The sequence below is a fragment of the Corapipo altera genome, unplaced genomic scaffold (genome assembly GCF_003945725.1).
Source record: "Corapipo altera isolate COAL_440 unplaced genomic scaffold, ASM394572v1 0, whole genome shotgun sequence".
Lineage (NCBI taxonomy): Eukaryota > Metazoa > Chordata > Aves > Passeriformes > Pipridae > Corapipo > Corapipo altera.
This window is the reverse complement of record NW_020884872.1, coordinates 2,917,172-2,930,353: the sequence shown is the minus strand read 5'-3', so window position 1 is coordinate 2,930,353 and position 13,182 is coordinate 2,917,172. Positions and strand designations below refer to the sequence as shown.

The following is a 13,182-nucleotide window of genomic DNA, read 5'->3' as shown; positions in this document are numbered from 1 at the left end:
AAAGAAACAGAAAAGGGAAGAGAAAGACAAACCACTGTGTCACAATGAGTGCACAGCCACGAAGTGTGTGTCCCACTCACTTGCCCTCATTTCCCTCCAGGGAGGGATTTTTCCACCCAGCCCGTGGCCTGGGGCAGGAATGGCTGGGGCAGGCACAGAGGACTGGCTTTCATGCTGCCCCAGGGGTTGTGGCTCAGCCTCCTGCCTTCCAGCCCCAACCTCAGCGATCCCACCCCGAGCCTCTCATTATCCCCCTCTGGCACAAGAGTCCAAACAGGGGATCCGGGGCACATCAGCTCACTGAAAGGTGGATTCCTAACGCGTGTCTTTCTCCTCCCTTCCCAGCACCGTGTTGTTTTGTCCCTGTCAGCAGTGAGGGGCCATGAAAAGCCCAGGGGACGGGCAGGAGTCCCCATGGAGCTGTGCAGGACAGGAGGATGGAGCCTGGACATCGGGATGCTGGTTGTAGGCTCAGCTTGGAGCAGGGGCTGCCTGAGACTCCTCACTGGGGGTAGAGAATCTGCAGCCTCCCCACGGGGGCAGAACTCACCTCTCCTCCTCTCCTGAGGGAAGGACAACACCCAGACAAGGATGTGATTCCCAGGAAACAACGATTGAGATCCAGGTTTAACAGAACTCCCAGTCCTTCCCTTCCAGCCTCTTCTGTCTGCAAATGTTTTCCCAACACTGATTGATCTGAGCACAGTTATCTGGTGCAGAGTTGGAGATGAAGGTTCTGATGGAGCTTGATTGAATTGCCAAAAACCTGTTCGCTCAGTTATGGCTCTGACAAATGGATCCATCTGAGCTGCTGAGTTTAATGTGTTTTTTTTTTAAATTTAGTACCAGCATGTTCTTGTTCTGGGCTGGCAAGGGAGTGAAAGCCAAGGGGAAGGTGTCCAAATAGCATAATTTTGTCCTGGTTCAAAACAAGGGCTTGTCAAGAGGAAAGTTGAAGGTCATTTGGGTTAAACCCAAATTTAAAAAAAAAAAAATAAAAGGATTGTGTTCTCGTCTTTTTGTCTCTTCTCTGCATTTTAAAGAAACAGCAGTATTTTTCAGAGGGCAAATAGTTGCTGAAACGTTTCCAACTTGTTTCTAGAACGCTTGCAGGATGCTTTTCCTCAAAGCATCACCAAAGGAGAGATCTGGAGTCACCTACTCAGGTTTGCCAGCAAGAATTAAGCCCAGGGGCCACCTCTGCATGGCCAGTGAGGACCAGGGCAAGGGATGGGGTCATGATGCCCAGTGTGGCTGCACCCCATGGTATAAAATGAGAGGCAGAGGAAATGTGGTGCTCTATTACCTTCAAAGAGTTTGGAAATGCAAAAAAGTTCTCCTCAACAGAAATAGTTCTTTTGACATCATTCCTCTTCTAAATGGTTTCAAGATGAATTCCAAGGAGAATTTCACAAAAGAAAAAGAAAGGCCATTCATCGAACATTTGTTTCTTAAAAACCTGCAGCTGATCTATAATGTATTGCCATGTCGGCATCTGAAATAAAATTATAACAATTTTACACTATTTTTTTTAAGGAAAGCTTGTTTGTTAGCACAGTCCTCCATCCACCTGCCTACAGCCCTGCTCTACTACATTATTTTCTGTTCCCTCGGAGTATTGTTTGCAATGATTTTGTAACTTGAGTAAAACCACTGGCTCCACAAATATTTATCAATGCCCTTTAAATATTTATACATTAAAAAATGTCCTTTATTTTTCATGTTGGGATTTTGAGAGAGTTTTTTTTTCAGGAGAATGTCCATCTTCCCCATGATATATCAGGTACTTAAGCCACTTGAATTCTCCTATATGATCAGCTCCCAGGGTTTTTTTTTGGTTGTTGAGAGTTTGTCTGGCATGTAAGGCAGGGAAAATACGGATGAGGAGCCAGCCTGTGGAGCAAGGGATGTGAGGCAGATCCAACAGAACCTCTGGGGGCTGCAGCGCTGAAGCCCCTGGTGCTAACAGGTGCCCTTCGTGTGTCCTCCACCTGCTGTTAAAACACAGAATCCCAGAATCATTTAGGTTGGAAAAGCTCTCCAAGATCATGGAGTCCACCCTGTGCCCCATCCCCACCTTGTCCCCCAGCCCAGAGCACTGAGTGCCACGGCCAGGCCTTCCTGGGACACCTCCAGGGATGGGGACTCCAAACCTCCCTGGGCAGCCCCTACCAAGGCCTGACCACCCTTTCCAGCAACAAATTCCTTCTCCTGTCCAACCTGAGCCTCCCCTGGCACAGCTGGAGGCCGTTCCCTCCCCTCCTGTCCCTTGTTCCCTGGGAGTAGAGCCCGACCCCCCCGCTGGTTCCCCCCTTCTGTCAGGGGGTTGCAGAGCCAGAAGGTCCCCCCTGAGCCTCCTTTTCTCCAGGTTGAGCCCCCCCAGCTCCCTCAGCTGCTCCTGCTGCTCCAGCCCCTTCCCCAGCTCCGTTCCCTTCCCTGCACACGCTCCAGCCCCTCCATGTCTCTCTTCCATGAGGACCCAAAGCTGGACTCAAGGGGCTCTTTGCTCCCTGTCCCCTCAGCAGCCACGACTTTGGCTCTGCCTGATGGCAGCCACAGAGCTCAGGTCTCTTCAGAAACATCTTTAGCCTTCTTTAATCAGGAAAAAGCATTTTCACATGGGAGGGTAACAGAAATCCACAAGTTGCTCATGGGGAAGTTCAGAGCAGGTATCTTCACTGGAGGTGGTCAGGATTTGTAATAAGTGTCCCAGGGAGGTGGTGGGGTCACCATCTCTGGAACTTTTCCAAGGGCATCTGGATGTGGCCCTTAGGGATGTGATTTAGGGGTGATTTTGTTAGTTGAGGGTGGGGCTGGATGATTTTGAAGGTCTCTTTCAACATTGATGATTCTGTGATTTTGTGAAAAGGATATTTAAAACAACCCCAACAAATTTGCAGATATCAAAACTGGTTCCACTTATAAGCATTTTACCTTACCTCTAGTTTACATCCCTCCTCTCAACCCCCCCCCCTTTTTCCAAGAGAACAAAACCCTGATCCATCCCAGATCAGGGAGCGCTGTGCTCACCCAGACATGGGGGTGTCAGCACCCCCACAAGCTCCTCTTTAGTGTGAGTCAGGCCAGGAAAAGTGGCTGGCCAAAGGTTCAAAGCTCATTAATCTTTCATACAGGGCAGTAAAACACAGATGAGCAGCAGATGTACCTGTTCTTGTTTCCTCTCACCCACTAAATCAACCCCCTGCTCCTTGGCATTCAGTCAGTATCAGGATTCAAACATAAAACCACCAAATCTTTAAGCAATTAAAGGTTTCCACTTAAAATACATGTTAGGCAGCAAACTTTCATGTGTTATAGCCAGCCACAAAACCAAGACAGTCAGGATAAGGGCTCAGGGCAACCCCAGTGAGGTTTGGGACCAGGGTACAGCCACAAGGCCAACAGACAATTGAATCTGAGAGATAATTTCTCTCTAAATGATGGTACCACGGCAAGCACAGATCAGCTGCTCTATGATTCAGGCAGAAACAAAAGCAGACAGTCATTCACCAGTGCTGGGCTCAGCTTTGCATCCAGAAGCACAAAGACTTACCTGGGGGGGGGGGGGCGGGGCAGGGCAGCTCCTTCAGACTGGCTCAGAGCAGCCAGTGGGCTCAGGGAATCCCAGATTCCCCAGGGATGGTCCTCTCTCCTTGCTGAGCTGCAGAAGTGCAATGGGGCTGGATTTGGCAGCTCTCACAGCCAGTTCTGCTCCCCCAGATCTCCCAGAGGGGTGTGGAAATACCCCATAGACTAAACCTCTCCCACTCTTTTTTGGTCAGAAGTTCCCATTTTGGCATCATTCTGCCACAGAGGGTTTCTCTGAGCCCTTGTACCCAAAAATAGACAGGAAATAGTTTCTTTTAAAAAATTTCAGGCACAATTTGAGGAGGTCATTGAGCTTTGCTTTTGTGAAACTTTTCTTTTTTTAATCAAACTTCTTAATTGATGCCTTATACAAAAAGCTCATCCAACTCACAGAAAAAACCTGCTGGAGTCATTATTTTTGCCCATAAAGCAAAAATTTTTTTTTTTTCTTCACAGTTAGGTCATCCCAAAGCTTCTCTTCTCCAGGCTGAACAATCCCAGCTCTCCCAGCCTTTCCTCCCAGCAGAGCTGCTCCAGCCCTGGGATCCTCTTGGGGCCTGCTCTGGACTCTCTCCAGCAGCTCCATGTCCTTGCTGTGCTGTTCCCCAGGGCTGGAGCAGCTCTGCAGGGGGGTCTCACCTGTGGGGGCAGAGGGGCAGAATCCCCCCCTGCCCTGCTGCCCACGGTGCTTTGGATGCAGCCCAGTCTGGTTTCTGGGCTGCAGGTGCACGCTGCAGCATCAAATAAAAGTCTAATAATCCAGAGATTTTTTTAAAAGTATGTTCATGGGAACTTTTTACTACAACTTTCAGTTTACAGAGAATAGCCAAGATCTCAGCTCACAAAGAAAAGCAGAAGTTTACATTCCATTTCTTTCCTAGTTTTCTGGAGTTTTTTTTTGTTAAGCAAAAGCAAAGACAAGAGCAACAGAGTGCTCAATATATTTAGCAAGTGACACAGATGCAGACTCTGTCTAGACATGAGCAAAGAAGCAGCTTAAGAAAAAGATCAAATAAGGACATATTTGCCAACACTGATGGATTAGGATGGATACTTGAAATTGGTGCTGTAGCTGGGCATACAAAATAAATCCATTTGTAATCTATTTCTTCAAGTGGCAGTACCAAAAATCTGAGAGAAAAATAAGATTTGAGCTATTTATAAGACAGTCTTAAGCTTCTCTGACCTCAAGGAAAAGCTGCTCCTAGTCGATGTACCTTCATGAAAATGCATCCCTAGGAAACCCCCATTTTACAGAACAAGTTGGGAAGTGGTCTTCCAGAACATCCATAAAAATATCAGCAGAAAAGCAGATTAGCAGCAGGACTGCATTCTCTTGCTCATTATGTCACTCTATTCCAGCATGAAAAAGAAGAGTCCTCCCCGGTATCCCCTCTGTCCTCACCACCACCACTCCCAAAATGTCACTGAAGTGCAGGAGAGGACATTGGAGAAGGTCTCAAAGGACCATTTCTCTGAGGCAAGAACCTATTGCCTGGCAAGTGTTTCCCTGATCCATTGGTAAAGACTTTTAATGAGATAATTAGTCAATCCCCTGAAAACTGCTTATTTTCTGATGTCTGACTTCAACTTTTTTTGTTGCATTTTTTCCTCATACATCTTGTCCCACCTCTAGTGGGAGTGGAGCAGGAGATATTTTACAAAATCCTGGAAGCATGGGATAATTCACATGGGAATAAACCCCAGGAGACCATCTAGTCCAACTTCCTGCTCAAAGCAGGGCCAATGCTGAATTCACACCAATAATGTTTGAAGGTTGTCATATCTCTCTCCAAATATTTCTCTTTCTCAGGGTGAGGGAGGAAAAGGGTGAGCTCAGAAAGAAGAATGAGCAAAAATGAAATGTATCAGATTTGACCCACAAAAAGAGTCCTACCTGGGAATGAAGAAAGAAAAAATCAGCAGGAAGAGAAAGCTGAGAAAATGAAAAAGAAAATATCCTATCCAAAAAAAAAAAGAGATGGGAAGAGTTTGACATGTCAAGCACAGCAAAATGAAGATATAATAGAGGATATGATTCCCATTTACAAACACAAATTTGCAAATTCTCAACCAGCCACATCATCCCACGTCACACTCACTGTGCAGCTCCCCTGAGGCACCTTCCCCTGGGCAACAGGGACAGGCTCATGAGCTGATATGGCTCTCATTACCTTATTTATTTGGAAATAATGATGCCATGAATCAGTCTCTGTTATGCACCCACTGGGATCATTAGCTATGAGCTTTGGGAGCTGGCTACATTAGAATTCTGGAGAGTTCTAGGCTAATTGTAATTTTGATTTAGTTTTTTAAATCAGTAGCTGCAGTTCCTTCCCCCATGGAGGTGTCTTTGCAAAAAGACTGTTTCTTTACTTAAATTTATTTCAAGATGTAGATTATTTGGCTTCCTGAAATAACTTCAGACATGGAATAAAAACTTTGTATTTACTATTTACTGGCAAGGCTGACCAGCTGCAGCACTTTATAAGGCAATTACTCTTTAATTCCCTGTATAAACTCTCCAGGGAACACCAGAAATATTTAATGCAGCATTGGCTACCACAAACCCCAGAGTAAGATATATCAAATTATACTTTTCATTGGTGCAGATTGAGTGCTGAAATGCACAGGAACTCCACCACTCCAGGTTCTCCTTTAAGAGTCCTGTGAGAAAATGGGGGAAAAAACTGCACTCCAACATTTGTACTACCAACTTTTGTTCTGGGAGCAATGAAATTAATTCTGAAAATTTAGTGGAATGTAAATCCCTGCTCTCCCAGTACAACCTTGCAGTAGTTCACACTGGATTTGTGCAGTAACTTAAAACTGGGCTCACTATGTGAGCTGCATTTCAGGGCGCTTTGCAGGTTCATTCCAGTGATCATATCACAGCACTTTCCAGACTTTGTATTTCTACCCAGACTATGAGGAAAACAAGGCCTCAGATTATCTCCTTTGATTCACAGTCCTAATATTCAGGCTGGCACAGTCCTATCTATCTGTGATTTGAACAAACTGTCTCAAGAGAAAGAAGCTGTTACAAGCACATATGAAAATACAAAAGTATCTGATGGGTCTGTTATGAAGAGATGGATGTTAATTGAATAAGCAATATAATTTCATCAATTCAAACCACATACTAAAACTATTCCAGCACAAAATCATTCCTATTTATTTGCATGATATAATGGAAAGGAAAGATTCCTGGTCACAGCCTCAGATGTCAACCTGACAGCCCAGATGAGTCTGTGTCAAACAAAAAAAATATTAGCACTTCCCATGCAAAATTAATTTAACGTTTTCCCTCCATGTGTGCTCTGCTTTTGAAAAGAAATAATCTTTTTGTTTTGGTTTTTTTTTTATTTTCTCTGCTTAAAAAGTGCTTCCTAATGATTGTTCTTTCACAGTGAATCTCAAATTGTCTTAAGGAGTTTGCTTGACACTTCCTGCTAATGGAAAAGAGTCACTTCCTGTGGCAAACAACTCTCTGAAGGTATTTAAACATCCAAACAGTTTCTTACCCCGCAGTACCGCTCCTCGTTGAAGATCTGTGGAGGGAGGGGAATTCCATTTTGAGGCTTTTTTTCACCTGGGACATTCTCTCTCATCCATTTCCTGTTGTCCTCATCCCCTGCTATGTCCATCTGCTGAAAGTCAATCTTGTTGGCCTCCAAAAAGCCCACGACTTCTTGCTGCTTCTTTTTTATCTGGGTAGCAAAGAGGAAAAAGAGCATTCCTTCTTTAAAAAGAAAATTGTTGTTACAGGAAGAACTCATGTGAGTATGTCAAGTTTACAGAATCCCAGGATCATTTAGGTTGGGAAAGACTCCAAGGTCAGGTCCAACCTTTGGCCAATCACCACTTTGTCAGCTAGACTGGAGCACTGACATGTCCAGTCATTCCTTGGACACCTCCAGGGATGGGGACTCCACCACCTCCCTGGGCAGCCCTGTCCAAGGCCTGACCACCCTTTCAGTGAAGAAATTCTTCCTGTAAGTTAGAAATTCTTGAAGCTGGATGCACTACTCCAGCAGCCCTCACACTTTTCAGCACCCAGAGCTCTGCCATCCCCCCCATACACCCACTCCCAGCTCCTTTCTTTCCTCCCTGGAAGCACTGATACCTCCATCTAGGGAATGAGGCTCAGCAGGAAGCCTCCCACTCTGCTCCCAGACCCATGAGTGTGGTGTACAGATGCCTAAGCTAATCCTGCCTGAAGTCAGCACAGGTCTGAGAAGGTACATATTCTCCTCAACATGTAAGAGCCTCCTTTTTCCTGCTAATTACATTTGACATTTAGCTTTCCATGAGCCACGTTTCTCTCTGTCCCTGTTCTTTAATGCTGAGGGATAACTAAATATCACAGAATCAGAACCATGGAACCATCAGGGTTGGAAGGGACCTCTGGAGATCATCCAGTCCAACCCCCCTGCCAAGGTAGGGTCACCTGGAGCAGGTGACACAGGAACGTGTCCAGGTGGGTTTGGAATGTCTCCAGAGAGGGAGACTCCACCCCCTCCCTGGGCAGCTGTTCCAGTGCTCTTCACCCCCCATGGAAAGAAGATTTTCCTCATGTTGAGGTGGAACTTGTGTTTTAGTTTATGGCCATTATTGATATATAACATATAAATATGAGTGAAAGCTCAAGAAAATCCAGTACAGCTCAATTCCTGGGCTTCAATATTTCCCACATTACAGAATGACATTGAAGTTGGACCAGGAATAACATGTTAGATACAATTAAAACATATTAGACATAGTTTCTGTGACACCTAAAAATCCTTCCTGGCCCTTATTCCCTTTGAATAGTTCTGTACAGACCCAGAATGCAGGCATCAAGCCTATATCCCATTCCTTTACTCTGAAGACGTAATACTCAGTGTAATTCCCTAATAAAGGAATGCTACTCCTAAGCAACACTTGAAGAACTTGCCATCTGACTTAGCCAGAATGATGCATCAAGGTAATTCTGACACATGAGCCATCTTGTGATTTGAAACCATGTCTTCCACACATCAGACATCTGAACACCTGATTTTAAATGACACCGAGCTGGTGTAAATCAGTCCGAGACAGGAAATGAAAGGAGAAATAAATCATGGATTATGTATTTCTATAATCTAATAAAAGAGAAGAGCTGAAGCAGAGTGATAGCCTGTTATCCTGGAAGAATTTATTTGCATGAATAAGAATAAAATTTCCTGGATTATTTGAGTTGGAAAGAACCCACAAGGATCACTGAGTCCAACTCTTAAATATAAATGGCCCAAATGGGGGTTGATCCCACAACCCTGGTGTTATTATCACCATGTTTTAACCAACTGAGCTAATCTCAGGGTCAGTCTTTCCTGTGTAAATAAAAAAAGTATCTATGCTTGCTTGTAACAAATAACAAGAATAAAATGGTGTACATTTTTATGACAACAATAGAGATTTATGGTGAGGTGAAAAAAGCACATCGCTTTGAATGGAACCACTAATCCAAAGTGGTCAAAACCCATAGAGCTGACAGAGCACAAAGGTGCTTATTTATATTCTCATTTTAACTTTTCAAACAGAAATAATTTCATTAATGGCTACTTAGCATTTATTTGCAGAACATGTTCAGGTGGTAGAAAGGATTTTTTGGAGGAAGTGGCAGAATAATATTTGTACAAATGGTTAATAAAAACAGCACAGGTCAGTACCAGGGGTTTCATCACATGCTCTGACAGGCAGTGAACTCAAGTGCTGTCAGCTGCAATTCCAGTGTCAGCTTGTCCCCTTGGACACAGGCACTGCAGTGGATACTGCTCCTGGAATAGCTGCACATGGATAGTGCCTCTGAGGAGATAAGGGAAACAGAGCTGTAGATTCTGTGCTCCCCTGCTTATGGCTGGAGATATAACTTTTAAACCAGGCATAGCAATTCTTCTTCAGCTTGAGGTTCAAATACACAGGAGGCTCAGGCAGCGCCAGGTCTGAAAGCAAAAATCAGGCAAGGGCTGTGTAAAGAATTAATGCTGAGGTAAAACAGTAAATTACATGGAATTATGCTGCATAAGGAAAAGGCAAGATGTTTCTTACTATGACAATAACAATAAACCCAGTAGAAGCTGTGCTGTGCCTTAAGGCTCACCATTGCCAGGGTTTAGTCAGAGCAAAGACCTGGGACACACACTAAGTGTAAAAGTACAAAGCAAACATTTGCTGGGGGTGGCACAAAGCACTGGGCAACCAAAAGAATGTCTCCAGCAATCAGCACTCAGAGGGGGGAATGGGGGATGTAACAACCCAGAGGACAAGCAAAGATTTTCCCAGAACAGATGAGATCGCAGGAGCTTGTTTGTGTCCTCACTTGTGTCTGATGGCATGGGAAGAATTCAAATTGCTTGGGCATAGATTACTTGGAAAGTGGTGGTGAGCAGGATATTCTTTCATCAATGCCATTTTCGCTTTCAGCAAAGCTTAAGTTCCACCATCGCTGGCTGCTAGTCCATTAAAATAATAAAACACTGTTTTAAATTGTTTCTGTCTAGCTAGAGGGTAAGAATTGGCCAGAGGAATTGTGGATGTCCCATCCCTGGAAGTGTTCAAGGCCAGGTTGGAGGAGGCTCTGAGCAACCTGGGCTAGTAGAAGGTGTCCCTGTCTATGGCAGGGGTTGGAACGAGATGAGCTTTAAGGTCCCTTCCAACTCAAATCGTTCCATAACTCTGTGAAAAGCTACAGATAATATTGTGTTCACTTGATGCATAATGAATATTATCATCTATATCCTCACAATCCAGTGCATTCCTGTTGATCAGCTGCTCATGGTGGAAGCAAATAGTCAACAATTTATAGCAAGAGGAACAGTTTGAAGCCATTCCCCCTTGTTCTGTCACTCCAGCCCTTGCAAATAGTCTCTTTCCATCTTTCTTGGAGCTCCTTCAGGTCCTGCAAGGCCACAATCAGTTCCCCCCCAAAGCTTCTCTTCTCCAGGCTGAGCAATCCCAGCTCTCCCAACCTTTCCTCCCAGCAGAGCTGCTCCAGCCCTGGGATGCTCTTGGTGCCTGCTCTGGACTCTCTCCAGCAGCTCCATGTCCTTGCTGTGCTGTTCCCCAGGGCTGGAGCAGCTCTGCAGGGGTGTCTCACCTGAGGGGGCAGAGGGGCAGAATCCCCCCCTCACCTCCTGCCCACAGTGCTTTTGATACAGATTTGAAGGGGGGAAAAGTTCATAAAATGTCACCAAAATCACTGGGAATAAAGGATTTTAGAGATGCCCCAAACATGAGCAGCAGTAAGCGAGACTTTGGAAGACCTGAACCCTCTTTCTCCCATGATTTAGAACCTTGCAGGATATTCCCAATTCCTAAACACCTCTGTAACTAGCAACAAAATTATTTTATTTTTTTTTACTACTTGCTCCAAGTCAAGCATTTAGTGCTTTTTAGAGCTATAAATAAGCTCTCCATAATGAATAGTTCAATATCAGCTAAGTTTGGAGGAGAAAGATAATAAAACTGAAGATATTTAAAATAAATTGCTGAATCCTCGATGGGGAAAATGCAGATTAGCTCTAGAGCTGCAGTGAATTAGATCATTCAAGCATCTGATCCAGAGCACCACAATGTCACTGGGTTCACTGCAGTCACTTTTACAAAGCATTTATTAACATTTAAGCAAGTAACAATGAGTAGTATGACCATGCAGTACATAGAATAGAAACATTTTTCATTCTTTACCTCTGATTTACACCAGAGGAAGCTGGACCAATCCTATTTGAAATTCAAAATCAACACCACTCATTTGATGGGGATCAGGCACTTTGAAGAGATCACCAGTGCTCCTAGGACAGTTTAAACTTCCAATTTAAACTCTTTAGGGATTAAATTAATTCTTCTCGGGAAAAGCTGTACAAGGCTGATACAAAATTTAATTTTAATAGGATTTTAGTGACACATTGAATTTTAGGCTGACTCCTTGCATGAGTGAATTTTATTTGATGTAGATTAAAACGCATTAAAGGTTCATTGAAAGGATCCCTCCCATCCATGTTCATCAGTAAATGGGGAAAACTGCTCCAGCTGAACACTTGGCACTGCAATTCTGAACCAGTAATGGGAACACATGCTGCCTTCTGAGATTTCTACGGCTACACACACCCCCAGCACACCAGAAAGGAGGAAATACAGAGCCACGTTGCCATGGGAAGATTCCATACTCTTCTCCTGGAGTCTCCAAAGGAGACCAAAACAGGTTGAACAGGGGCAGAAATACTGTCCTTGCACAGCGTATGGTGACTTATAAAGCTCCTTGAGCAGCAAGTGAACTATTCCAAATTACCAAACCTGCTGAAGTTTCCAACCTCCTCTTCTTTTCTTATTTTTTTTTCCCCTTACATTTTGTTATAAAAAGAAGGAATGCTAAATGCCAGTAGTAAATTTAGAGTGTCAGGCTTAGTGGGAGAACTGCAAACCTCCTCAGTGGTATTCCAACTGGAATTTTGGTGAACGACCCCTGGTTCATTTTCTAGAGATGATGGTCCCATGAACAGGGGGTGTTTTTTGGAGCTTTTCCACTCTGGAAGCTTCTTGAAAATATGGAGTTGGTGTCAGGGAGATAGAGATGTAGTTCCAGCTAGTTTGTTTAGCCAGCCAGTTTGTTTAGCCGTGTCACTGGCAGTGAGTGAGTGCCAGAGGAAAACTGAAATCTGAGCTCATCTGGGAACTGGATATAAAAGGAAACAGTCCTTTCCCGGTTCCCACCTCCCACGGACTTCCAACCTCCCCACTATTCACATGCCCTTCCCTTCAGCTGATACACTCTGCTGACAGCTACAGCAGTAGATCTCAATGCTAAAAATCATCAGTATAATGTTTCAACAGACACACACCCCAGAAAAAATTCCAAAAGACAAACTACCAAACAAACCAAAAAACTCCCCAAACCCAGGGAAAGGGAGGGGGGTGAGGAAGAAATTTTTCTGCATAACTTTATTCAGCTCCAAGGTCTTTCTCAGCCAGAGTTCCCCTTTTGCAGGAGGAGTGTCCTAAAGCCTCTTTTAAAAACAAATACATTATTTTGTACTGCAGACAATCTGCCTTCACTTCTGTGCAAATACAATATCTACTTTGTCCTTCTTCAGTAAATATATACTTCATATACTTTTCCAAACATAATAAATCTATTAAATGACAGATAATTTAGATGTAAATGTCATAACTGTGGCAAAAGCTCTCATGCAAGCCAGACTGCACTACCAGGAATTCTCTATATCTCGAGCAGCTTTCAAGAATAAGGTGGTCAGTGTACAATAAAAATAAGGTTTATTACTGTTAAAATTCCAGTGGGGTTGTTTTTTCTCAAATGCAAACTCTGTCCTGGCACCTTCTGGGCTAATTCCCCACCCTGATCCCAGCAGTAAGAGGATGTTAAAGGAGTCACCTACCGCTGTAGACCCCGAAGATGTGGCCACAAAGACTTTGATCACCATGTTTGCAGTGATGGAAGTGAACCAGCAGAGCCTGCTATCCACAAGTCACCACGATCCCAAGAGGAATTCAGCAGCTCCTGGGCTAACCCGGGTCCTAAATGGATGCCCCCTCCCCCAGGCAATCCAGCAGCTTTGC

General features: G+C 44.3%; 1 protein-coding gene and 1 long non-coding RNA gene across 2 annotated transcripts in view; one reads left to right on the top strand and one right to left on the bottom strand.

Annotated features, from left to right (window-relative positions):
* Positions 1 to 1,525, top strand: part of LOC113943536 — a 12,607-nt gene extending 11,082 nt beyond the window's left edge. The window contains exon 2 of the long non-coding RNA XR_003526377.1: positions 346 to 1,525. This is a non-coding gene — a long non-coding RNA (uncharacterized LOC113943536). The remainder of the gene's footprint in view (positions 1 to 345) is intronic.
* Positions 1,526 to 7,052: 5,527 nt separating this feature from the next.
* Positions 7,053 to 13,182, bottom strand: LOC113943344 (SH3 domain-binding glutamic acid-rich protein-like). Its single transcript, XM_027634980.1, has 2 exons — positions 13,002 to 13,182; positions 7,053 to 7,298 (listed from the first exon to the last, which is right to left on the bottom strand). The coding sequence occupies exons 1-2, from the start codon at positions 13,044 to 13,046 to the stop codon at positions 7,089 to 7,091; spliced, it is 255 nt and encodes an 84-aa protein (XP_027490781.1). The 5' UTR covers positions 13,047 to 13,182; the 3' UTR covers positions 7,053 to 7,088.

What these genes read in the sequence shown, in the direction of transcription:
- LOC113943344 (XM_027634980.1), bottom strand. Translation starts at nt 13,046, where the DNA reads ATGGTGATCAAAGTCTTTGTGGCCACATCTTCGGGGTCTACAGCG. An exon ending in CATCTTCGGGGTCTACAGCG is followed by an intron (nt 7,299 to 13,001) that starts GTAGGTGACTCC and finishes TTTGCTACCCAG; the next exon opens with ATAAAAAAGAAGCAGCAAGA.